The sequence below is a fragment of the Canis lupus genome, chromosome 5, assembly GCF_003254725.2.
Source record: "Canis lupus dingo isolate Sandy chromosome 5, ASM325472v2, whole genome shotgun sequence".
Taxonomy (NCBI): domain Eukaryota; kingdom Metazoa; phylum Chordata; class Mammalia; order Carnivora; family Canidae; genus Canis; species Canis lupus.
The window spans coordinates 9,388,938-9,413,477 of NC_064247.1; the positions used below are offsets into that span (position 1 = coordinate 9,388,938).

The 24,540-nt window shown below is 55.3% G+C and overlaps 1 protein-coding gene across 6 annotated transcripts; it reads right to left on the reverse strand.

Moving 5' to 3' along the window:
• Positions 1–149: 149 nt before the first annotated feature.
• SLC37A2 (solute carrier family 37 member 2) lies at positions 150–22,702 on the reverse strand. 6 transcript variants are annotated; one of them, XM_025465063.3, is made up of 19 exons: positions 22,656–22,702; positions 11,638–11,719; positions 11,110–11,203; positions 10,901–10,979; positions 9,469–9,604; positions 8,970–9,046; positions 7,731–7,897; positions 6,966–7,009; positions 6,556–6,696; positions 6,123–6,213; positions 4,727–4,789; positions 4,297–4,382; positions 3,712–3,760; positions 3,432–3,505; positions 3,093–3,171; positions 2,854–2,951; positions 2,501–2,565; positions 2,242–2,298; positions 150–724 (listed from the first exon to the last, which is right to left on the reverse strand). In XM_025465063.3, exons 1-18 carry the CDS (start codon positions 22,685–22,687, stop codon positions 2,268–2,270), a joined length of 1,488 nt encoding a protein of 495 aa, XP_025320848.1. In that variant the 5' UTR covers positions 22,688–22,702; the 3' UTR covers positions 150–724; positions 2,242–2,267. The 6 variants fall into 6 exon arrangements, with proteins under 6 accessions (XP_025320848.1, XP_025320847.1, XP_048965747.1 ...); XM_025465062.3 differs by lacking the exon at positions 22,656–22,702 and adding an exon at positions 21,929–22,085; XM_049109790.1 differs by lacking the exon at positions 22,656–22,702 and adding an exon at positions 16,625–16,668.
• Positions 22,703–24,540: the final 1,838 nt, after the last annotated feature.

The following is a 24,540-nucleotide window of genomic DNA, read 5'->3' on the forward strand; positions in this document are numbered from 1 at the left end:
CCCCCACCTCACCCTGGGGACACCAAGGGCTGGGACTGAGCCTGGGGCAACGGAGGCCCTCGCTGTCCAGGGTGGCCCAGCCCCAAGCCCAAGAGCGATGCCTCCCTGCCTTGTCCCCCTTGCCTCTCCCGAGTCCTGGCCCTGGAGGATACAGCAACAACACTTTAATCGACTCGGGTCAGGAGTCAAGAACAGGACCCAGTGCAGGGGAGAAGGGGTTCCAACGTGGGGAAATACATGAGAAAGCCGGCACGTGGACAAAGGAAGGGAGCGAGGCTGGGCAGCTCTGAAATAGGGTCAGAAATCCGCCCCTACACACAGGCCGATTGCTGAGGTTCAGATTTAACACGGGAAGGAGAGACACGCCCTTGCCAGGCCTCGGCCAGGTCAGGCCTCTGCCTTCCCTCTTGGAATCTGAACAAGCAAGATCTGAGCCTACCCTCCCCTTACCAAGCTGGAGACACCACTCAAGCTCTGATCCCCATCCCTTCTGCCCACAGCTTCCAGAGTCCTGGGCCACGAGCCCTGCAGTCCTCGTGTTGGCAGTCCCCCCCACCCCGGGCTGGCTGGTGTCAGGTCAAGAGGCTGCCACAGTCCTTGGGGGTGGTTTCCGTGGTCTTGCCCCCCCCTCCCCTGTGAGGCGGTGGGGTCGGGGAAGCACTTGGGGAATTGACTGAGGTCCTCCAGGCTTCTCCTTCAATCAGGACTTCATATTTCTTTATACCTGCAGTAAGGGGGAAAGGTGGGGGAAGAGAAAGTGAGACACAGACTAAGCTCCTGCCCCCATGGTGGGGCCAGGGAAGGCAGGTTTATAGGGCCCCTTAGTAATTGCCTCTCACCCCTGTTCTCTATCACTGAGGGCTCCCTTTCATCCCCTCAGCTGCAAACAGCAAGCCAAGATGACCATGAGAACCTTGCAAAGCTGGTGTCGCCTCTGACAGTTTTACAAAGCAGAATCACAGATCCCATCTCGTCTCAGCCTCAGATCACCTTGTCAGGGACTTAGGGGTGAGTGCCCCCCTGCCATACACAGAAGGCTATGGAGGCTCAGAGGGCGTGCCCACGGTCTGATACATGAAAGTGAGCAGGGACGTCAGGATTGCCCAGGGACTCCTGGTTCCCTCTGCCCTAGCATGAGCTCCTCTGCTCCCCACACACCGGCCTCCCTCGGAGGCCCAGCTCAGGGTGGCAGCAGTGCAGAGAAAAGCCAGCCCCCACACACCTGGGTTCAAACTCAGGCTCTGCTGAAGGCCTCAGGCACATTGCATGAGTTCTGAGCCTCCATTCTCTCATCGCTAGAGGACAGAACCGACCTCTGGAGGTTGCTGAGAGGTAAGCAGCCGGGTCTGAAGTCAGACTCCATTCCAGGGGGAGCAGATGCCCACTAAATGTTCATCCCTCCTTCCTGCTGCTCTCTGGGCCCTCCCAGTCTCCCCTCAAGCCTGGCCCAGGAGGGCAGGTGGAGGAGGTCCCCGTTGTCCCCACCAGGGCAGGCAGGATGGAGCTGGGCTACTGCCTCCCGCCCTCGGTTTTTCTCCCAGAGAACCTGGAAGACAACATCTTGAAGGGAAAGTGCTTCCCCAGATGTGGGGCTGGTCACCCTGAGCCCAGGGGCGCCTTCCACACATTTACCATCCAGGGCCACGTCCACGGCTCCGGCCAGCTCCTCAGCCAGAACGGCCTGCTCAGAAGGAGAGCGGGAAGGCCAGCGAGAGCCTGCCCTCCGCACCAGCACGCAGCCCAGCCTCTTGCTGGCTCTGCCTTGGCCACTACGTGCGGCCTCCACACCCGCCACCACCGGGCAATAGACAGAACACACCAGGCCAGCCACCGAGGCTTGATTTCAATCTTATCCCAAAGGCTTTGATTCTAGTTGCCATTTTCTGTACACCCCAGGCAGACAGGCCAGATGATGTCGGTTTGTGAACTTTTAGGAGGCATGTAGGGCTCAGAGCCCGAGTTCAGAGGGAAAACGATGTCCCTGGGTCCTGCCTCTGTCCTCGGGGTACAGCCAAGGCCCTGCCGCTCCCTCCCTAAGGAGAAGAGTCTGCCAAGCCCAGTTGGCAGCTCAAGCTCCTTAGGAAACACTTCCCAAGCACCATGCTCTGCTGGGATGGAGAGTCTTGGAGCTGGCCCCCAAGGGGAAAGAGAAAGTTGGAAAAATCACATGGAGGAGAGAGGATTTGCATGCAGGCCCCACTCGAATGGCACCTTAGCCACGGACTTGAAGGAAATACTCACAAAAGTCATGGGACTTGAGGAAAATACTACCGCGGGTGGGTTAGGGCCAGACTAGAGCTATGGAGACACATGGGGACAACAGAGGACACATTAGCAGGGCCGAGAGTGGGGATGGAGGGGCATGGAGCAGCCCCAGGGTCCAGCCCCAGTCTGGGCTGCGGGTGGGCTCAGACTGGGCCCCGAGCAACTGAGCGCTGGTTTGAACTCCCATAAGAAGAGAGGTCGGGGAGGAGAGACTACCGCAGTCGGGAGGACTCACCCTCTGTCTCTGTTCAGGAATGACTTCCAGGCTAGGATCTCTTTGTACACCAACCGGCAGAGGAGCTGCGGGGAATCCGAGGCACAGGGGGAGGGGAGGGCCATATTAGCACTGAATGCATGGGGAGTCCCCAGTGCTAGGTGAGCAGGGGGCTGGGAGGAAGGAAGGTCGTGGGCACAGAGTCTCATCTGGCAGGGTTCCCCTTGGGGAATGTGGTTCTGAGTGTAGGGCAGGTGATCTCACTGTCCCATAGGCCCTTGTGGCCAATGCTCTGCACCTCCGGGGATCCGGCCTGGCAGGACAGGACACTGACCCCCACCGGTGCCCATCTGTGTACCCCCGAGAACCCGTACCAGGCAGGCCAGAATGTCGGCAGAGATGAGCATGTAGAAGACATTGTTCCAGCCTGTGGGGGAGATCAGCCCAGCCAGCAGAGGCCCCAGAGCCGCACCTGCGCAGAACACAACATCAGAGAAGGGCACCCAGCAAGGGGCCCCAACCTGCCTGCCACCCGGGGGCAGCATTCCAAGGAGTGCGCTCAAGACAGGGTTCAGGGCTCAGCTGCCAGGAGCCAAGAGTGGGAGTCACAGACCTATGGACCCAGTGCCGTCGATGATGGCCGTGACAGTGGAGAGTGCCTTTGCATTGCCCTTCAGGCTCTGGTGAGTTCCCTAGGGAGAGACAGCGGAGTGGGGAGGCCCAGGTGGAGAGGCAGCACCAGGACTGGGGGGCTGACTTGGGGAAAGGCAGCAGCAGGGGCTTGGAGTGGAGAGGAAAGGAGGGGGGCCAGTGCTGATGACTTTGAGGGTCTCAGGTGCCAGGATCTCTGTGCACCAGGGAGGGGGGAGGGATGCGGGCCTGGAGACCCCAGGCCCTGACCAAGCCCCCAGAGTCATCCCCCAGGTTGGCCCCAGGGAGGCGGCCCACTTACCAGGTCAGCAGAGACGGCGGTGGTGATGAGCGCGTAAGGGCCATTGACCAGGGCCCCACAGATGATCAGCATTACTGAGGCAGTAACAGGGACAGCTGGTTAGGGGTGATGGGCCACTGCCAGCCCCCGCCCCAAAGCAGGTGAGACCCCCCCACCGGGCGTCAGGCTGAGAACCTCCACTTCCCCGAGCCTCCCACCGTCACCCCCAAACCAGCTTCCAGGGGGGCCCCTAAGGCAGTGGGCTTCCTGTGTGCCAGCAGGATGGGCAGCCGCCCCTCACCTACGGAGTTGGTTATCCCCTTCTGGCCCACGGAGTTATACAGGAACATCTGGGAGAGAAAGAGGGAGACACAGAGTCACACCCAGGCCTCCCCATTGGCCACCTGGCTTAGACTGGAGCCTAGAAGTCTGGCCGGGGAACTCCAGAGGTCACCTTACTCCTTTTCCTTCCCAAACCCAGACCTCTTGGTCTTTAATTGTCCTGGAGATGGAGGGTCTAAGATGTGGTCATCTATCGTTTCCTATTTCTCAAAAAGGAGAATATCTAACCTTTATTTCTCATATCTAACCTTATCTAATATCTAACCTTAATTTCTTATTCTTTTCTTGGCCAGGAAGTTTAGCAGCTGGTCTGCTCCGTCTCCACCAAGGCCAGATCCTTGCTAATCCCTTCCCAAAATTCTCAGTCTGAATCTCTTTCCTGTGCCTCCCTTGGCTTCTCTGCCCCCAGCAAGCACAGGGATGGACACACACACATACACACACACACACAGGCGTGTGCACAGGTGCCCAGGTGTGCATGCATTTCCACAGCCTGCACAGGTATGTTCGAGCATGTGCATTTTGCTCTTGAGGTTGTACCTACCATGGGGGCAGCCAAGATTAGCATGACGCAGCAGGTGGTGGCCCTGCCATTGGTGTAGTCGGAGATGAGTCCCGCCATGATGCCGCCTAGAACACAAACCGGTTCACGCGCTGCTGCTCCAGAGGTGACCACAGCCTCCCACTAGCGTGGCACCCCAAGCTTTGCCCCATCGCTCTACCCAACACTAGCCTGGGCATGGGCACCCAGAACTAGCAGAGCTCTTCTCTCTGAAGCCCTCCCCACACCCATTGCTTTATGGGAAGATCAAACACAAGGGCGAACTTTCTTAGGGCTACCCAGCCAGGCAGGAGCACTTTTTCCTCTGATGTCATCTGCCCAGGTCGTGTCACATTGGACCCGTCCCTTCCTTCTGCACCCTTACAAGGGAAAAGGGGAATAGAGCCTAAGGCAGATTAGGGCAGGGCCTCACCTATGATGCCACCAACATCGAAGAGGGTGGACAGGTCCCCAGCCTCTTTGGCACTAAAGTGAGCTGTGGAAAACACAAATATGTGGTCAGACCTGGGGGCTCGGAGCAAACGTCGTGGAGTGCCACAGCCAGCAACACCGCTACAGAGCACCTGATCCAGTCCCACTGCCTCCATTTTCAGAGGAAGGAGTAAGGACCATGGGGAAGTCATCTGCCAGGGTCATAAGTAAATTTGCAGCAGTTTGGAACCGGACACCCTCTCTTCCCCACACCCCATCCTGTACTTCCTTCTCCCCTTGCAGGTTGGCTCTAACCTCTCAGAAAAGCCTTCCCCTGAAAACATGGGGGCTGGCCCAGGAGAACCCTGTCCCACTGGGCCACCTTTGCCCTGGAGTCATGACTATTCTCACTGAGCCGCAGCCCCACCAGCCCCGCTCCTGCTCTGCTCTGCTCAGGAGGCCTCCACCAGGAGCCTCCACACCCATTTGAAGTCTCTGCTAATAAACAAAGCCAGGAAGGAGACTCACAGGCACATGGGGACCTCAGGTCCCAGGCCTTGTCCTAGGATTCGAAAAAGGAATATCCAGAAGCTTGAATTGTAGCCTAACCCTCAAGGTTGACTCATACTCTGAAGCCAGCACCAAGGCCACAAAACAAAGAGTCCTAGTGTCCACAGAGCTTCCCTGGCGTGCTCCCTTTATCTTTGAGAGAGGCCCTGTGATGGGGCTGTTGGGCAAGTTCTGGGCTGGGATTTGGCCTTGAGTAATCTCCATGGCATCCTGTTCAGAGCAAGTACAGTGCACGCAAAGCTTTGGCCCTCCCACAGGGCTTGGAGGGAGCAGCTCACCCTGGGGTGGAGGGCCTGGGCCCTACGGGAGCTCTGAGGGCAGGGGCAGGGGAGTGCAGGCCCCGAAGGAGGGCCGTGCCTCCCACCCAGGCACAAGGCATCAATCCCAGGAGGCAGCCCCTTGACAGGAAAGCAGTGTTCGCTACCAGGCTTCAGGCCGTGCGGTGGCTCACCAGGCCCTCTTCCTGGGGTTGGGGGAAGCATTCAAAGGCAGACCTTCCAAGCACCAACCAATCCCACTCATCTATGAGCCTCGGCAGGCTGGAGGTGGGTGCGCCTGCCCTCAAGACTAGAGAAGGAGTTAGGAAGGATTACAGAACAAAACTTTGAGTTCCTAACTCCCAACTCTGGTCCAGCAGAAGAAAGGTGGCTGGAATCAGGGTCCATGAGGTCTAACTGCCAGGGGCTAACTTCCAACTACCAAAAAAGAAGTCTCCCTTTGCCCCAGGAGAGGTTCAGCAGGCATCCTGACTATATTCTGGGATCCCATGCATCACATGACAGGTTTCCTCTCCCCACCAGAGGTGACCTCACCTCCCTTGTACTCACCCACATTGAAGATGTAGAGGGGCAGCCAGTAGAGGAAGGTATAACTGACCAGCTTGGCGAAGAGCAGACACAAGGAGAACTCGACCACACCCTGCAGAGCAGGGCAGAGGGTGTGAGGGAAAGGCGTGCAGGTGGCCCGAGGCCCCGAGGTAGTCCCAGGGGGTGCTCAGCACCCCCAGCACTGCCACCGCCTACCACACAGACCCACCTCCAGGACCTCGCCAATCTCAGTAAGAGCAAGGTGCCTACATTCAAATGCTTGGTCAACACAAGCCTCCCACGTTACCTCCCCCAGCTGGCCACTCACCCGAAGTACCTCCTATAAAGAAATTCTGGAAGCCGTAGACCACCCTGAGCCTCCCCTACCATCTCCCGGCATCCAGCAGAGAAATCTAGAGAGCCTCTCCCTTGCCTCCCCCCACAAACTTCTCACCGGGATCCGGAGCGCCCCAAGGAAGCTGATGGCAGCAGGCTGGGCGCTTGGCTCCTTGGAGCCCCTGGCGGCGCTCTCCAGGCTGCTCTCCTTGGGACTGTTCCCAAGGTCCTCGGGGTCCTGATTCTCTTCCAGCCCACCCTGAACAGAGATGAGCCCGTGCTGCGGGCACGTCCAGGTGCCACCTCCCACCAACTGGAGGCACGACCCGTGCAAGAGGTAGGGGCTCCTGAGCTGGAAGAGGTACGCGCCCCCTCCTGTCTGAACTAACGTCCTTCGGGCCCAGCCAGGATATAGGGGAGCCAAGCCAAGGGCCTGGTGCACGGGCCCTTCTCCAACTCCCGAGTCCTCTCCGGGACCAGCCCCCGTGGATGGAGTAGCAGGGCAGGGGTCGGGCTGGGGGGGCTCACACTTGTGTGGTGCTGAGGGGGCGTGCAGTCCACGTCTTCTGGGTCTGAAAATAAACAACCTTCTAAGAAGCTTCCCAGCAGGCCAGAACCCCTGCCCCCAAGTTAATGGCCAGTCTACTTCCCAGCACAAGGGAGCCTGGAACCCGGGCTCCGCAGACACCTTCTGGGCCCGGCTCCCGAACAACCACCGGCGTCACTACTACCTTGTGGACTTTCTCTGCCCACAAAGTGGCCACACTGCCGGGCTGGGCATCTCTGAGGGCCGTGGGGATGTGGAAGAGGACGGCAGATGAGGGGTGTCCCGTCTCGGTCACCTCCCCCTGCTCGCCTGCGGAGCCAGCCAGCACTGGCCAGGCACAGCGATGGGCCAGGCGTCCTAACTGCACGTCTTGCTGAGACCGCAACCAACCCCAGAAGGTAGAGGCTCTTCTTTTACAAATGAGAAAACTGAGGCCCAGGGGCACCTGGGTGGTTCAGTGGTTGTGCGTCTGCCTTTGGCTCAGGCCGTGATCCTGGGATCGAGTCCCGCATCGGGCTTCCCGCAGGGAGCCTGCTTCTCCCTCTGTGTGTGTGTGTCTCTCTCTGTGTCTCCCATGAATAAATAAATAAAATCTTCTTTAAAAAAAAGAAAGAACTGAGGCCCGGAGACACTGTTTGTCCCAGGCCATACATGGGTCCTCCAGCCCCATGACCTATAATCCTCCCCCTAGAGCCAGCTGCCTTCTCTCAGACCCTGGAAAGAGAAGGGGGAGGGGGTCCACTCACATTCGATGAGAAAGAGGAAGGTGAGGATGCCCATGGCAGCGGTGATGATGCCAGGCACCACAAACGACAGGCCCCACTGCTCATTCACCCAGACGCCAGCGATCAGGGAACCCAGGATGTTGCCTACAGATGTGTGGGAGTTCCAGATGCCCATGATGAGCCCCCGCCTGGAGGGAGGACAGGGAAGGAAAGGGGAAAAAAGGAGGGAAAAAAAAGTCAAAAGAGAAGCACACGGTTCATCACAACTGCCCCAGCCAAGTACAAAAAGCTGGTTGCCTCCAGCCTCTAAGCCCAAAGACAACCGTGGGGGAGGAAGGGGAGGGCTTGTCTGGCATCAAGCAGGTGACAGCAAGGCCTGGGGTCCTGCTCCCCTCAGCCAGCAGCTTGGGCAGCTCCCATGGGGCTTCCACATGCAGCTCTCCCTACCCTGAGGATGTCCAGCCTCCACCCTCTCTCCCCTCTGGTCCCACGGCTGCTACCCTACAGCACTGGTCCTCGACCAGGGCCACTCTGCCTCCAGGGGAGCCAGAAAATGTCTGGAGATTCTAAACTGTCCCAGCTCCAGGTCTGCTAGTGGCATCTGGTGGGTAGACGATGCTAAACATCCTGCGATGTGTAAGATAACTGCACGACACAGAATGATCCAGCCCCAAATGTCAGCAGGGCTGAGCCAGAGAAACTCCTGCTCGAAATCAACTCTTATGTATTTATTCATTTTTTGCACAGAAGCCAGTTCAAGTACAAAATAATAATATTTATTATAAAGTTTTAGGGACACCTGGGTGGCTCAGTGGTTGAGCGCCTGCCTTGGGCCCAGGGCATGATCCTGGGGTCCTGGGATCGAGTCCCACATCGGGCTCCCTGCATGGAGCCTGCTTCTCCCTCTGCCTGTGTCTCTGCCTTTCTCTGTGTCTCTCATGAATAAATAAATACAATCTTTAAAAAATAATAATAATAAAGTTTTATTGGCTTCATTTTTGTCTTCCTGCAAAATGGAAATTCGTCTGTTATGAGGAAGAAGCAGAACTAAGGTGGCCTGTCTTGTGCTTAAAACCTGATCAATGAGAAAACCAGCAATGCCTTTCAGTCACTAAAACATTCAACTAAACGTGAAAATCAGCAAGACGGAAACAAGTCTCTAACCTTTCACCCTGAAATTATACACAAGGCCGCCCGTGGCCTCCTGGTACCCACAGCCCTCCCGGGGCACCTCCCGCTCCTCCCCCTCCTCACACTCACTTCCCCTTCCCGAACCAGTTGCCAACGCAGGTCACCACCGAGGGCCAGCCCGTGGTCTGGACAAGTCCATTACAGATCTGCGGGGAGACTGGAGGTCAGTGGGACCGGTCTGGACCGTGCGCAAACTCCCTCCGACCCGTCCGGGCTGAGGGGCCCTCCACGGCCCACGCTGCAAGCACCCCCTTTCCCAGCCCACCCCCCAGTGCCATGGGCAGAGTTCTCCTCTGGCCCAAGATCCTTCCCTGCAGAGACCCAGGCTCTCGGGCATTCTTGGGGACTTCAGGGCCGTGCTCAAGGTAGACTTAGCGAGCAAACAAATGCATGACCTGCATGATTCCAAGAAGGGGTAAGAAGGGCCCCGAAGCTTAACGGGGGAGCACTGGGCTGGGAAGGGGTGATTCACAGCCCAAATCTGCCATTGGGGGTGGCTGGGACCAGCGGCCTCAGCGATCCTTCCCATGATGGAGCAGGGGTCTGAGCCCAACGCGGAGGCTCGTACCTGGATAAGCACAAAGTACCAGAGCATGTGGATGTTCCAGAAATATCCTAGGCCAAAGAGCGAGGTGAAAAGGCCACTGAGCAGCATTCCAGCTGAAAGGTAGTAGCGGAGGGGGAGCCGCTCCCCAAAAATCCCACTGGAGGGGAAAAGTGGACCTGCAGTTAATCACCCACCGCGCTCCCCAGATCTGCCACCTGCCTTGTCCCCCTCCACACCACTGCGCCAGCTTGGCCCAGGTGACCACCCGGGACCTCCGTGTCACCTGCCACATGTCCCCCTCCACACCACTGTGCTGGCTTGGCCCAGGTGACCACCCGGGACCTCTGTGTCACCTGCCACATGCCTGGGAGGCCCTTGAGGCTCCTCTCACTGGACTTCCCTGCCCTGGTCTCCTCGCCTCCCTGCCCTCGGCTGCCCACTCCTCCCCATTGACTTTCCCTGGGGCACGTCTCTTGCCTCCGTCCTGTGACCTTAACTACCACCTGCAGGTTACACAGCTCCACCCGGTAGCTTCCCTCCAGATCGCTGCCCCTGCAGGATCACAGCAGATGCCTGCTGGACGTCTTAACCTGGATGCCCCCAAGACGTGTGCAGCTCAGCACTCTGAGGCTGAACTCTCCCCACTCAGTCCCTTGGGTCCCCGCCCCTCATCTGAGGGAGCGTGGCACCACCATCTCCTGTCGCAGAGCCACCACATGGCTACAGAACCGGCTGCTGATGAATTGGGCACCTCCACCAGGCTGTGGGTTATCGGAGGGCAGTACCCTGCCTCATTCGCCTTTGGCCCCTGGCGACAGACACCAGGCTTGCTGCGTCAAAGTGGTGCCCGCTGTGCTAATTTTAACCTAGGCCCAGGAGAGGATGGGGGTTTTCCTCGCCATCTCTGTGTCCAGGTCCCCCCCACCCGCCCCAGACATGAAGGATCCCGGTGCAGGAAACACCATATTCCAGCCGTATCACCACCACTGTCATCTGAGAGAACAACAGAGGGAGCGTCCAGCCTTTCCAGGAAAAGAAGCTACTAAAAATAGGAGTCTGCTAGGTGAAGGCGCAGGCCGGGTGACGACGGGAAGGAAACGAGGAGGGCCGGGGCTGCTGGTGTGTGTGCCCACCTCTTGGTCTCCTATCTACCTGGGTGGGGGGGGCATCAGCCTTTTCTCTTGGACCCCCTCCACCCTGAGGTTAGTCAAGGGGGGCAGCAGGGACGCCTGAGTAGCTCAACGGTTGAGCGTCTGCCTTCGGCCCAGGGCGTGATCCCGGGGTCCTGGGATCGAGTCCTACATCAGGCTCTTTGCATGGAGCCTGCTTCTCCCTCTACCTGTGTCTCTGCCTCTCTCTGTGTCTCTCATGAATAAATGAATAAAATCTTTTTTAAAAGTGGGGGGGAGCACACCTCACCCCAGGACAGTCACAGGCTCGGCCTGTCTCTTACCTGATGAACATGCCGATGGCATAGGCCACAAGGAAGGCATTGTCCACGGCCCCCAGTAACTCCTTGTAGTTGTTCCTGTCTGAAAACAGATGAGAGAGACAGAACGCTGGTGCTTGGCTGTCCCTGCAAGAAGTCCTTTCTGGCCCCGACGACCTCCTCCTGGGGCGGAGACGAGGGGAGTGGGGAAGGGCAACCTGCCCTGTTCCTACCAAATGGAGCCCAGTCGCACCACGTAGTGTCATTGATACTGTGGCTGTCGTTAGTGGGCTTGATCAGCTCCGAGCAGTTCTGGTGCAGACGGCTCTGAGGAGGCAATGGGGTGCACAGGTCAGGGGTCATCTTCCGGCGTCAGAGCCCCCCCAGCCCTCCCGGACCACACCAGCACCAGGGCCTCCCCGCTGGTCTCCTTGCTCCTTCCCCTGGCTTCTCCCCCTGCAGGAACTGGCTTACAGGGGCGAGTGGCCGTGTCAGACCCTCAGTGAAGGGCAAGGGGAGTCTAGGAGCAGAGCCCTCCCCTTCCACCCACAGGCAGCAACACCGCTGTCAAAGGGAGTAGCTCAGGAAAGTTCCCTAGGAACTACTCAAAGTAGGGGTCGGCCATGTGAAGGAGGCACCTCCATGACTATGGTAAGGGAATAGGGATGGTTCTGGGCCGAGCTCTAGAACATTCTCCTAGAGTTTATTTCTGCTGGGCCCAGCATCCCCTGCACTCTTCCCGAGCGCCAGGCCAGCCTCACCTTGACAACACTGATGGGCTTCCTGGACATGTGATAACAGGTATAAATGAAGAAGGTGAGCAGCAGGATGAAGCCTCGGAACCTGCAGGAAAAGCAGGCACCTGGGTTAGCAGGAAGTCAGCCTCAGCTGGAAGCTCAGTCATAGTGTCCCCTGGGGCCCACTCTGGCAGCCTCAGGGCCTCGGCACCCCGAACTCTCTACCTACGTGTCCCCACCAGACACAAGTTCCTTGGGACGGAGGCCAAGGGGAGGGTGGGAACAGAGGCCTGGAGGCCACGGGGCTCAGGGAGCCCTGGCTCTCTGGTCCCAGCTCCTGAGGCCTTGCAGCAGAGCTGGCTCAGCACCAGCCCCCCAAGACCACACAAATGTCCTCTGTCCCCGATCCCCACTGCTCTTGTCACCTCCCGTCACCTCCACTGTCCCTTGACCTAAGGTCAGGACGCCTCTATGTGGGTCTGTGTTTCCTGCCGAGACATGGCAGCAGCAAGGTGGAACCGTGTTTAAAACACCGGAAGTGGTGGGAGCAGGTGTGGGGCGGCCGTGCAGGGGGGCCTGTCCCAGGGGCGCTCACTAGTCCTCTTAGGCCTGGAACACAGCAGGAGCAGCAGTGGCCGCAGCCCAGTTAGAGCAGAGCCCAGACGCAGCCGCAGCCGGAACGTGGCCGCAGTGGGGGAGCTGGTGCCGGAATCCACATCCTCCTCCCAGGCCGGGTCTCGTCCATCCGACTGGGCAGAAGGTCATCTTTTCCATCTGTGGCTCACACATCACATGCGCCCTAGCCTCCCCCCACTTCTCATCCTGAGGAACAGTCTTGGGATGGAAAGAACCCCTCAGCCTGCCCTTTCCCCGGGGGTCTGGGGAAGGGCCTCGATGGCCTCCTGAGTCAGTGTCTGCTTCCTCAGCAGAGCATCAGCTGAGCTGAGTCAGCAGCCGGGAGCCACAAAATACACAGAAAATAGACCTCAAAAATGGACCCACACCCCGGGAGGAAGAGGCAGGCATTTAGGAAAGATCCAGAGCCTTGGCTGATTCAAGACCTCATGGAGAAGGAGGGGGAAGGGTAGGAAGGACCCTAAAGCCCTTTCCATCCCTCAGCAATATGACCCTAAGTGGCAGGACATGGGAGGCTCACTCTGGCCTCTCTAGGGATCTGCCTCCCAACCCCACTCTGCTTCAGCTGCGAGCTTGCAAGGCGATGGAGCAGAGACTCTGGCCTGCTGCGACCTGCCCATGTGCTCCCTGGGAGCAGATAAGGAGGTTCAGCAGGGGCCTGCACCAATATCCTGACCTGTGAGATTCCAGCGCTGCCCTTACACCCAGCTCTGACCCCACCTCCAGTAGAAAACCTGACACCCAAGAGGGCAGATGAGTCATGATTCTGGGAGATGGGGGTGCAGGAGGTCCTCAAACGTGCTGTGATGCCAGGCCTGGCCCTGATGCCCTCTGGGACTTCCTCCCTGGACTCCGAAGAGGCGCCGGGATGAGCTCAGAGTCCCACGGCTAGCTGGGCACAGCGCCCTTGGCACCAGGCCTCTGATTAATCCAATGAACTTGCCATTCCACAGCCCTCTTTCCATTCCATTCCACTTTGGTGGCTATTCTGAGCAAAAGGCCCTGGTGCCACAGTGCAAAGGGGCTTGGGGTCACTGGTGCCATGGTACAAAGGGGCCTGGGGTCACTGATCAGGTGAAGGGCTGAGCTAAGCTGACACCAAGGCTGCCAGATTTAGTCTCTCACAGGAAAGACAGCTGAGGGGCTCTGGGCGTGGAGAACCACAGGTTTCACTTCCCTTCTCTCAAGCCCTTTCTTCAGAATAAGGGGCCCCAGGAAGGGAGCAGCTGGCCCCCTGTGGTGTGAGGGGAGGGACGGCAGCCCGCGTGCTGGGCAGGGCTGGGCTAGCAGGCCAGGTACAGAGGCACTGTGTGCCGTGAGGCCCGGGGACTGTTTGACGTGAGGCCAGTTGCCGCCGTGACCCTCCAAGTCTCTGTTAGCAGAAAGTGGCACTTCTTAGAGTCCCCCCTCCCTCACCCCAATACTGGTTACTCAGTAACCAAGTTAGATAGGGACGCGAACCAGCTCTCTCTTAACTATGAGCAGACAGTCCAACTATCGACCTTATTAAGACTTTGCACTAGGACTTCCTGAGGTAAGGACAGGGAACGATGTGTCCCAAAGCAGCAACGGGTTAAAAACAAACAAAAACCGCACAGGACCTATTACCACTGCCAGGATGACAACCCAAAACTACAAGGAACAGCACAGGAGAGGGACGCCGGCCTTAGGAGGTGATGGAAAGGAGCCTCCTCTCCCCAGTCAACCCCCAGGACCTGCATCCTCCTTTCTTACTTTGCAACCCCATTGCTGCCCACCCTGTAAGGCCAGTGGGGACTTAAGCTCCCTCGTCGCCATCCCCTTCCCCCTGTGCCAGGGGTGGGCTTCCAACCCCATCCAGGGCTGCTCAGTAGCCATGTGACAGGCTGGGCTGGCTGTGGCTGCAGGTGAGCTTGGCCCTTGCCCTGAGCAAATGGACTTGGTGACCTGCCCTTGGATGTGCCTGTTGTGGGACTCAGCAGATCTGAAGAGGATAGAGGCTGGGAACATAAGGACCAGGCCGGTGGCGGGAGTGCCCCACCCCCTGCCAAATCCTCCACGGAGGCTGGCAGACACCCCGGGAGGGAAAGGCCAGCCTGGAACAGACAGCACAGCGCTGAGCCCGGAGCCCGGCCTCCAGCACCCGGGATGGGGCAGGGACAGGCCAAGTCCCAGAGGGCACAGAGCCCTCTGGGGGCAGAAAGTCAGCCTGAGGAATCCTCTAGTCGTTACCCTTCCTCCTGCTGGGACTCAGGAGCTTGCTCAGAGAGATCAACTTGACTCAGAGCTTGGTCCCAAGATCCCGTCCAGCAAAGGGAGCCATTAGCCCGCAGCTACAGTGATGAAAAGACATGGCTTTAAGCCACGGCACCATGTTCTGCTTAGGCAGCTGCCAACCTCTGGAAGAGTTTGGAAGAGGTGGTCAACGCTATGCAAACAGCACGGGGGCGGGGGGGGGGGGGGACGTGCTGATGGTGGCAGAGCTGGGGTCCCAGCAGCAACGTGAGAGGACGGCCTTCCTCTCAAGATTCTCTAGAGGCCCAGTCCCCCCCGCCTCAGCCTCATCCCCCTTCCTTTGAGCTCGAAGGATCCAGGGTGCGAGGCATGAGCCAGAAGGAGAACAGCACTACGGCCCCCCCAACACACACCCCAACTCAGGCACCGTCAGATGGGGGGTCGTGGGCTTCAGAGACTCTACCCCCCCACCCCGTGCCTGTCCTCAATTCTGTTGTCCCTTCAGGGTAGCTGCACTCAGACCCCAGCACTCGCGTGGTACAGTCTGAATTGAAGAAGTCAGGCCCTGACCCACCGCACAGACAATTCCAGACCCGTCCACGGGGCCCTAAGTCAGACCGCCCTCCCCAAGGCCGCCTGCAAGGAGGGAAAGAGGAAACGGTAGGAAGGAAGAGGAAGCAGGAGGCAGCTGGGGAGGGGGGTGAGGGAAGGGGGGAGGGGAGGGGGGAGAGGAGCACCCCAGGGTCATGTGCTCTGTGACCAGCTCTGCAAGCCAACACATAGCGCCACGCCCAGTGCTCATCCCATCAGGTGCCCCCCTCAGTGCCCGTCACCCAGTCACCCCATCCCCCCACCCTCCTCTCCTCCTGCACCCCTTTGTCTGTTTCCCAGAGTGAGGAATCTCCCATGGTTTGCCTTCCTCTCTGTTTTTCCACCGCTCATTCGAAGGAGCCCTTTCGGTGGCCCTTACGGCCACGTCTCTGCCGCTACCGGGACAGTCAGACCAGACGGTGCTACTGGGCGGCGGGGGCCCTGATCGGAGGCCAGGAGGCCGGGGGCCAGGGCAGGACAGGGAAAGGGTCCTTCCTCCTCTTCGGCGGGAAGAGGCTGAGTCCTGCCCCAGGGGCCTGGGGCTGTCGGCCTCTCTGACCGCGCTGTGCCATTCTGTAAGTCAGACACCGCACTCCGCACCTAGTATCACGGGATTGAGTGACACATGACAGGTGTGGAAGCGCCCGGCGTCCAGCAGGTTCTCGGGTGCACTGGAAGGGTGGGCGTGATACCTGCAGGCGAGCCCTCCACCAGCCCTGGGGGGACATGCAGCCTCGGCCTTCCCAACAGTCATGGGGGGGCACGGCTCCTGCCCCCCACCCGGCCCTGATCGGCCAGTCCTCCCTCCCCCCGCCTCCTTGTCCTGGGTGCTTCTCCCGCACAGCACCCGGGCCTGCACCCAGCCCATGAGCAGCAGCCACAGCCACCCCTGCACACACACACACACACACCCCACGGCCCGCAGGACCTCCAGGCCGCGCAAGCGACCCACGGGGGAGGACAGGGGACAGCTCTCAGGTGACTTCGCCCGCTCAGGCTCCCCCAGCTGCAGCCGCCACCTTCCCTGGTCCCCCTCCACCCACCCGGGTCCCCCTCTGTGCCTCTGCTGGCTGTGCCTCTGCGCTGGGGCTGCAGGTCACTGGCCACCCCATCCTCCTGCCGAGGCTGCTCCCTCCCTCCGACCGCAGCCCTGCGATGACCAAGGGCTAACCCTAGGCTGGGCCCCGCTGGCTCTCGGGGTCTTCTCATTTCACCCGCACCCCGAGGTGCGGCTCAGTGCCATCTGCAGTTTATAGACGAGGACCTGGAGGCTCAAAGGCATTACGTGACTTCTGCGAGGCCAGATGGCCCTGTGATCGGCGACAGCAGGACGACCTTCAGCCTGGGAGTCGGACCAACCTGGATGCAAACTCCGGCTCAGCCTTGTACTAAGGATGTGGGGCTGGACGAGCTACACAACCTCTCTGTGCCTCAGTATACCCACATGTGCAGCGGGGAAACAAATCGTCGCCTTGCGGTGAACCACAAATAAACAGTGTCTGGCACAAAGTAGTAGAAAGAGCAAGTAGAATGATTGGCAATAATTAGGGTTTGGCCAGGGCTTGGGCACCTGGGTGGCTCAGTTGGTGAAGCGTCGGCCTTCGGCTCAGGTCATGATCTCGGGGGTCCCGGGATGAAGCTCCCTGCTCGGCGGGGAACCTGCTACTCCTTCTCCCGCTCCCCCTGCTTGTGCATTCTCGCTCTCTCTTTCTAATAAATAAATAAATAAATTTTAAAAAAAGGCTTAGTCAGTGCTTAATATGAGCCTGGCCCTGGTCTGAGCACTTTACACATTGTACCTCGTGTGACCCTCAGGACAGTGTTGTGAGGTAGGGACCGCTAGTCTCCCCACTGGACAGACAAGGACTCCAAAGTTCAGGGCAAATCCACCCTCTGGTGTCCCAGTCGCAGAAGGCTGAGCTAAGTCTGCTTTCTTCTGCTCACTTCTGCTTGAACGCCCTCCTTGGGGACACGTGAAAGCAGTAAGTCCGATAAGAGTTTGATCCTTAGTTGTCGGAACTAGGACCAGGTCTTAATCATCACTGCAAGCCACCGGGTTCAAAATAATAATGGGCCTACCGTTGGCACATTAATGTTTAGTGTTTGATAGGAGTCCAAACCCATACTCAGCAGGAAAGAAATAAAAGGACATGTACTGAGTGCCCTTCATTGGCCACGGGAAGTAAAAAATGTTCTGATACCATGTCCATCCTCCAGAACCCACCTGTCTTCTTTTTACTGATGGTGAAACCAAGGCTTAATGAATTTAAGTGCATAAGACATATGGTGGTGAAAGGATTTCAATCCAGATCGGTCTTAAATCTGGGAGCTGTTAGAGGACAACAGTACGTAGTTGGAATCACACTTCAAAAAGTGTGTAAATGATGTGTGTGGTTGTAGAAAGTGGTGCCATGTGTTTTCATGAGCTCTTCTAAAATGCTAACCTCCTCAATCCTATTTTCTCTAAAATAGAAGTTACTCTGATTAAAGGGTATAATTAATATACATGAATGAAACTCTATTAGGAATAATAGCAGCAGACGGGTATGATTTGGCATACATGGTGATGATATATATATATATATATTTTTAATGAAGAAGAAAAAAAGAGAAGTGTTATCTTAAAGTAAAATAACTGGTCTTTCCAGAATAAGAAAGAAGACAGTAAAGGACAAAACCTGAGTGGATTAATTTGTAGAAGGTTTGTGAAAAGAGAATTTGATTACAGTATGCACAAATAATGAATCTGAAAATAAGTAATTATGTTAAAATTTTGTCAAAATCTGCCTCAGTTTTCATCTTTTTCATATTATTTTCACAACAAGGCTAGGGTTCCTTTAGTGTCAAATACATCAATGCAAAAGTAGAATTTGGTGTTCTCTGTCTCTGTTAAAACGACAAAATTTTCTTGAATGTTGGTTATTGGTCTGCTTAAAGAGAAGTTATAAAATGTTACTCTTTCACCTCCTGGGTAATCTGCCTAGATGGCAAAAATCCAGTATATTACAGAATAATTTTCCATTATTTTAAAAAACAAAGATTCTTAGGAAATAGCTAAGTTTCTTTACAATGTTACCTTCAATTTTTTTTTTTTAATGTATTATGGTCACTTTCAAATGGGTAGACAAGAACGGTTTCTTAGGTACTCATGATAAGCATTCAAATGTCCTAACAACCTCTGATTTTTTTTTTTTTGCCTTCCCAAAATCAAGTCCTAAATGCAACATAAAATAAAACTTTCTGGATATCTTTCATACCTCAAACTATCAATGAGATATTCAAGAGGGCCCCTGGAAAATCACAAAGATTTGTTTTTTCACTTTTTAAAAAGAGAGGTGCTGCAAATGGTTAGGTTTATCTGAGATGTTGCTATTGACCAGCTGTGTGGAAATAACTGAAATCAGAATAGACACTCACCCTAATCTAGGTTAAATTTCCAAAGGTAAAATGTTATTATTTATATAAGCATTTCACAAACTATATGCCATATGAGAAATTCCTACAGATTTCTCAGTGCCCTCTGGGTCTGTGCTCAGCATCCCAGGGTTGCTCTGCTGTGTGAGAACAGCACAGCACAGCCAGTCACGATTTCAGGTCTGATTTAGAATGTCACCTGGTATACTCTATGTTGGCAAATTGAATTTAAATTAAAAAGGGGGGGCTTCTGGGGGGCTCATCAGTTGAGCGTCTGCCTTCGGCTCAGGTCATGATCCTGGAGTCCTGGGACCAAGTCCCACATCGGGATCCCTGTGGGGACCCTGCGTCTCCCTCTACCTGTGTCTCTGCCTCTCTGTCTCTGTCTCTTATGAATAAATAAAATCTTTAAAATAAAATAAAATATTACCTGGGCTGCAATATTACTTCTTTAATTTGAATCTAATATCTTCTATTTTCAACTTGGGATGTACATGGGACTTTCCTTGGAGTTTTATTGAAATACAGTGTGTAGAGGTGCCTGGCTGGCTCAGTAGGAAAAACATGTGACTCTTGATCTCCAGGTTGTGACTTCAAGCCCCACGTTGTGTGCAGAGATTAAATAAATAAAATATAGATGTGTAGGACTTATGCCATATTTACTCAATCCCTTCAACTGATGTTCTTGGTATATATATCTCTGGTATACTATATAAATTATATCTCAAGATTTTTAAATATCTCAAGACTTTCTTCTTTATAAAAATTGTGTTCACCCATTTTTATAAATTAAGATGTAATGTCCACTATCTCCTTTGAATTTATCTTACTACGTTTTTAGGCATTGTCTAGATTTTTAATTGGCTTGATTTTGTTTTGCATATCTTAGGAACAATCAAATTTTCTGATTAGCCACATCACTCTTGTCATGAATTCTCATCAGGTTGCTCACATTTGAAAATTATTGTAATAAGTTAATTCATGCCTCTTTAGGTCTCTGTTACCTACAGAAAGTTTTTTGTTTCATTCTAATGCTTCCTAAAGTTTCTTCAATCAGCTAGAGGCCAAAAGTTTTGTTTTTATCAAGCAAGAACTATCTCGAAAAAGCACTGTTCCAGGCACTTATGCTTGGGTATGGGCTTCTCATGGCATTGCTTATACATCTTTAAGAACATACCCAGTGGGTTGAGTCAGGATTTCCAGAACTCTAGTGAAGAAGCGGACAGGTTTATGAGACTGCTAACCCAAGATTCGGTGGGATAAGAATCGCATAGGCCCAAGTGAACTGATGAGGGATGGCCATCATTGCTGTTTGGAATATTGTGGATGTCATAGTGTTCAATTTTCTGGAAATATAAAGAAGCCCTACCAATTTCTTCTTCAGCTGTGTATAACCCATAACAATTTACTAGATTCTGTTTTTGTAAACTAAAATGAAACACTTGCAAATATCTCTTTCTCCCTACCTGGCCACCCCACCCTCCAAATTCAGAAACTTTTGTTGAGTCTTCCTGCTTTTCATAGCCATATGGTGATTAGCAAAAGTTTAATAAGAAATTGTCCTTTTGTTGTTATTGTTTACGTGGGCTCCACAACTAGTGTGGAGACCAGCGAGGGGCTCAAACTCACCACAGGCAGATCAAGACCTAAGCCAAGATCAAGAGTCAGATCCCCAAATGACTAAGCCACCTAGGCACCCCGTCCTTTTTTTTTTTTTTTTTAACCAGGATGTAATTAGAAAAATTGATTATATAACCAAGGCCTTACCTGGAATGTCATATTTGACAACGATGATCTTTGAATCAGATATAACCAGCCCCTTTTAAGGAACTAAGGTTGACTGCATGAAGCCAATACTAATAAAACCCTCCCAAGAAAACTGTTTACTGTGTTCCTTCCCTGGCAGGCCCAGTACACTTGGGATATTTTGGGGACTTCAAGAAAGGAGGAATTTGCCCACATTTATGGGTAACAGCAGGTAAAACTAGTGTTTTGGCTTTCTAATCTCAAAACAGTAAATAATACAGATAATAATAAATGAATTGAATAAATAAAGGCTTTTAAAAGTTCAATTTAAGATTTCTTATGAAAACCTCCAGGGAAGCAACCTAACAAGGCCTGTATTGTAGATGAACACTCTTGCTGTACCTGTATACATAATCAGATCAAATCTGATGAGACCGGCCTTATTTTGTGATCAAGAATAATCTTTGCAATTATTTTTGACCAAAGCAGAGGAGACTGTAGAAAAAAAAAAATACTCCCTGAAAAACTGTGCATTGTCTAGAGGACACTCCTCCAGTCACCCGGATTCTAGCCTTTCACTGACTTTGCACTATTTTATAATTCTTTGGAGTGGCAGGCCACTGACAAGTCATGTGTAAGAAATGACAGTCTCAAATGAATAGTCTTTTCTCCCAACCTGCGGAAAAGCCAGTCTGGTCTTAATATTCCTGATCTATAAATGGGCAAGTTCTTCAGATTCTTTCTTAATTGTGGTTAAAATATACATAACATGTACCATTTTGAAGCGTACAGATCACTGGCATGAAGCACCTTCGAGCTGCTGTGCAACCGTCACCACCATCCATCCCCAGAACCTCTCATTGTCCCCAGCTGAAACTCCACACCCATTAGAAACATCGGCTCCCTCTTCCCCTCTTCCTAAGACTTTCTAACTGATCATAACATCTTCTGCCTCCCTTAGGATCAATAAAATGAAAATCTTTAACACGTGTTCATTTCTTATATCCTATCAGTCATAATTTCATCTTTTTACGAAAAGTATCTTTTAATAGTCCTAGAACTCAAGAAGGATCAAATACCGTAGGAGAGTGAAGAAGGCTGGGAGTGACGGAGGGCTGGGGGGCTGTCGCCAGTGAGGGCGGTCACTGCTCGCCCAGCGCTGTGGGTGACAGACCAGCCGTCCCAATTTGCCAGGACCGAGGGGGCTGAGCGTGCAGGCTCTTTCTTACCTCTTGAAACCAGTAAGGTGGTCATCTTGAGAGCACCCGCGCTAGCTCAAGGGGATTCTCCACCCGAGTAATAGAATTTGAGAATTTGGGCCTGGTGTGGCTCAATTGTTTCTCAAGAGGGGCCAGGGATCTGGCCATTTACAGGACCGTTTACAAATTGTTAAGTGATGGCGACTGACACAAGGTCACACACACACACGCACACACACACACACACTGTGCGGACCGAGAGACCTGCTCCAGTGCGTGGCCGGCGGTGAAGAGGGGGCTGGAAGCCGCCCTGCCCCGCGCCCCGCGCCCCCCGCCCCCCGCCCCCCGCACCCCGACGGGCAAGGCCCCCGCGGGCAGGAGGGAAGCACAGGCTGGCGGGGGGCGGGGGCGGGTCCGCAGAGGAGCCCCCGGGCTCCCACAGGTGTGCCCCCCCACGTCCCTGGGGCGGGGTCCCAGGACCCCCGAGCTCGGCCCCCCGCCCCCGCCCCGCTCACCAGCTGTCCCTGGAGAAGGTGCGCAGGAACCAGACGCCGGGCGCCAAGGCGGAGCGCATCGTGCGGCCGCGACCGGGCAGGGCCGGAGGTCGGGAGGACGGCGCGGCCGCAGGAGGGCGCGGAGCCGGCGCGTGGCCCTCGCCCGCCGCCGCCGCGTTTAAATGCCCCGCGGCCCGGCCCGCCCCGGCCCGGCGGCCCGACGCCCGCAGCCCCCGCCCCCTCGCACCTGCAGGCCCTCGGGGTCCGACCCGGCGCACGCCGACCCCCCTACCCCCGGCGCCTGCATTTCCCCTCGGGCCCCGCGAGGGACCCGCCGCCCTCGGAGCGCCTGGAAGCGCCTCCGCCTCCGCCTCCGCCTCCGCCGCCGCCTCTGCCTCCGCGCTCCGCTCCGCTCACTTCCCGCCCGGGCCGGGACCGAAAGCCCCGAGTCGGCTCTCGGCGACCTTCCGACCTTCCGCTGCCCGCAGCTCGTTGCGGCCGCCTGCGTCCTTCTGTCCTGGGAAACTGAGGCTCGCGGGGGGGGGGGGGGGTAGTGACATGACACCCGGTGCCCCCCGCACCCCCCACCCCACCCCACCCCACCCCGCGCATCGCACTGATCTGAGGGGGGTGCACCCTCGGGCACCCTGAGAGCGCAGGAGGCTTTGCGGGTTACAGTATCGGCCCAGACAAATCCCTCCGGCCCACTGGGACTCCAGGCTCCCTATGGAGCCAGGCGGGCCTCTACCTGCCCCCTCCCCAGGGAGACTGGCCTCCCATCTACTCCTGCGGGGACGGGCTTGCAGCCAGGCAGCAGGGAAGCAGCACAGAATTCTGTGCCCTTAGAAAGTGCTCCTCAAGGCCTCTAGCCCGAGGATTTCCAGGGCATGTTGCCACCTATGAAAAGAAGATACTGTGAGATCTTTGGATTTGAACCCAAGAGGGGTGAACTCTACAGGGCCAGAAAGGAAACATTCACCTGGAGAGTAAAGTTGTTAATAGAACATAAACTAGGAACATGTCCGTGCAAATTGATTTCAGCGCTAACACCACCCTACCCCGAACCCCTAGGAGGGCCCAGGCCTGAAGAGCAAGGTCATAAAGATGGAGCAATAAATCCGCCCAACAGGTCGGGGCCCAGAATGATGGGCTTGGCTGTTCCCTGCCCTGGAATCAAGCACAAAGAGGGTAAGCAGAGCTGTAATACCTCGTTAATGCCAGGTGTCAGGGGGCAGAGGTCTGGTCGCAGAAATGAAGACAACAACAAGCAGAGGACAGGAGGTGAAGGGATAGAGGAAAGAAGGAAGGAGATGGGAGGAAGGAACCAGTGCTAGATTAGGTGCAGCACAGAGAGGTCGAGCAACCAAAGGAAGAGCATGGTGAACAGCAGCTAGCTTCATCCTGAATTCTCACCACCCACTCACTCACCCTGCCCAGATACACATTCATTTCATTCTCACAAGCCAGTGAGGTGGGCATTACCCGTCTGAGAAGGGCGACTCTAAGTCCTGGTTTACCTGGGACAATCCCAGGTAAAATTCCACTCTCCCAGAATGTACGAAGGACCAGTTCTGGGGTCAGTAACACCCAGTAGACATGAGGCCTAAAAGCCAGCAAGGTCAGGGGTGGAGAACAAACTAGAATAATCAGCTGATATCCCCAGGAAGACAGCTATTTGTTTCTAAGGTACTAAAGAGGAGGAGAAAGTTGAAATACAAATGAACCAAGAAAGCCGCTGACTGGACTTGATGCTCCCCGGGAGGGGTCCATGGACAGTCCTAGAGGAATGGAAGGGACCGTCACCAAGGATCCAGAGGCGCTCCCCAGACTTGAGGAGGGTGGAACCTCCTGTCTTTCCATTTGCGACAGCAAGAAGTCCAGGAATAAGACCTAGGCCTGCTCGCTTCACGTGCTTCTCTGGAGATGTTGTGTTTGTGCCTCTTAGGGGACCCCGCTGGCCCAGGGCTGGAACCCCCAAGGGACATTAATGGCATGCCCTCAGGTGGCATGGCTATTCTTCACCGGGTGCCAACAAGTGGCTGGGAGCCCGGCCAGTCCTGACATAGTCTTTGCCTTGTTCCCGTTACTTCCTGTGAATTCCAGCCTTGTATCCCTGTTCAGGGGCCAGGATGACACCGGAACACTCTTACCAATGTTCCTTACTTGTTCCTGGGGGTGACTAGACAGTCTCTTTGCTTCCTGCAGCTTGAAGGAGTGACAAAGAGAATGTTATGGCTCAGATCCTCCTTTCACTCACCTACACAAGCTCTCTACCCTTGACTCACCTTCCTGTTATCTGGCACCCCTTACACACACTCCTCAGGAAATAAGGAAGGGAGGGAGGAGTCACCAAATCTAAGAATAAAGGAAAGGCTCTTCAGTTCGTACTGTGGCTGGCCCTGTCATTTGTCCCAAATGCTCACTATGGTCGAGTATCAGACACCCGTAGGACAGAAGCTGGCAGTTAATGGGCCTCTTGCCCATCAAATGCCAGCTCCTACTGCTGGGTAGGAGTTCCTAGTTCCTACTGGTTTACTGATCACCCACAAGACTTTCTGGGTAGCCAGTGATCTGTATAGGTCCTTTTAGATATGGTAACAGTATCCTCCCTACTTTTTTCCAAGGGATCGAGG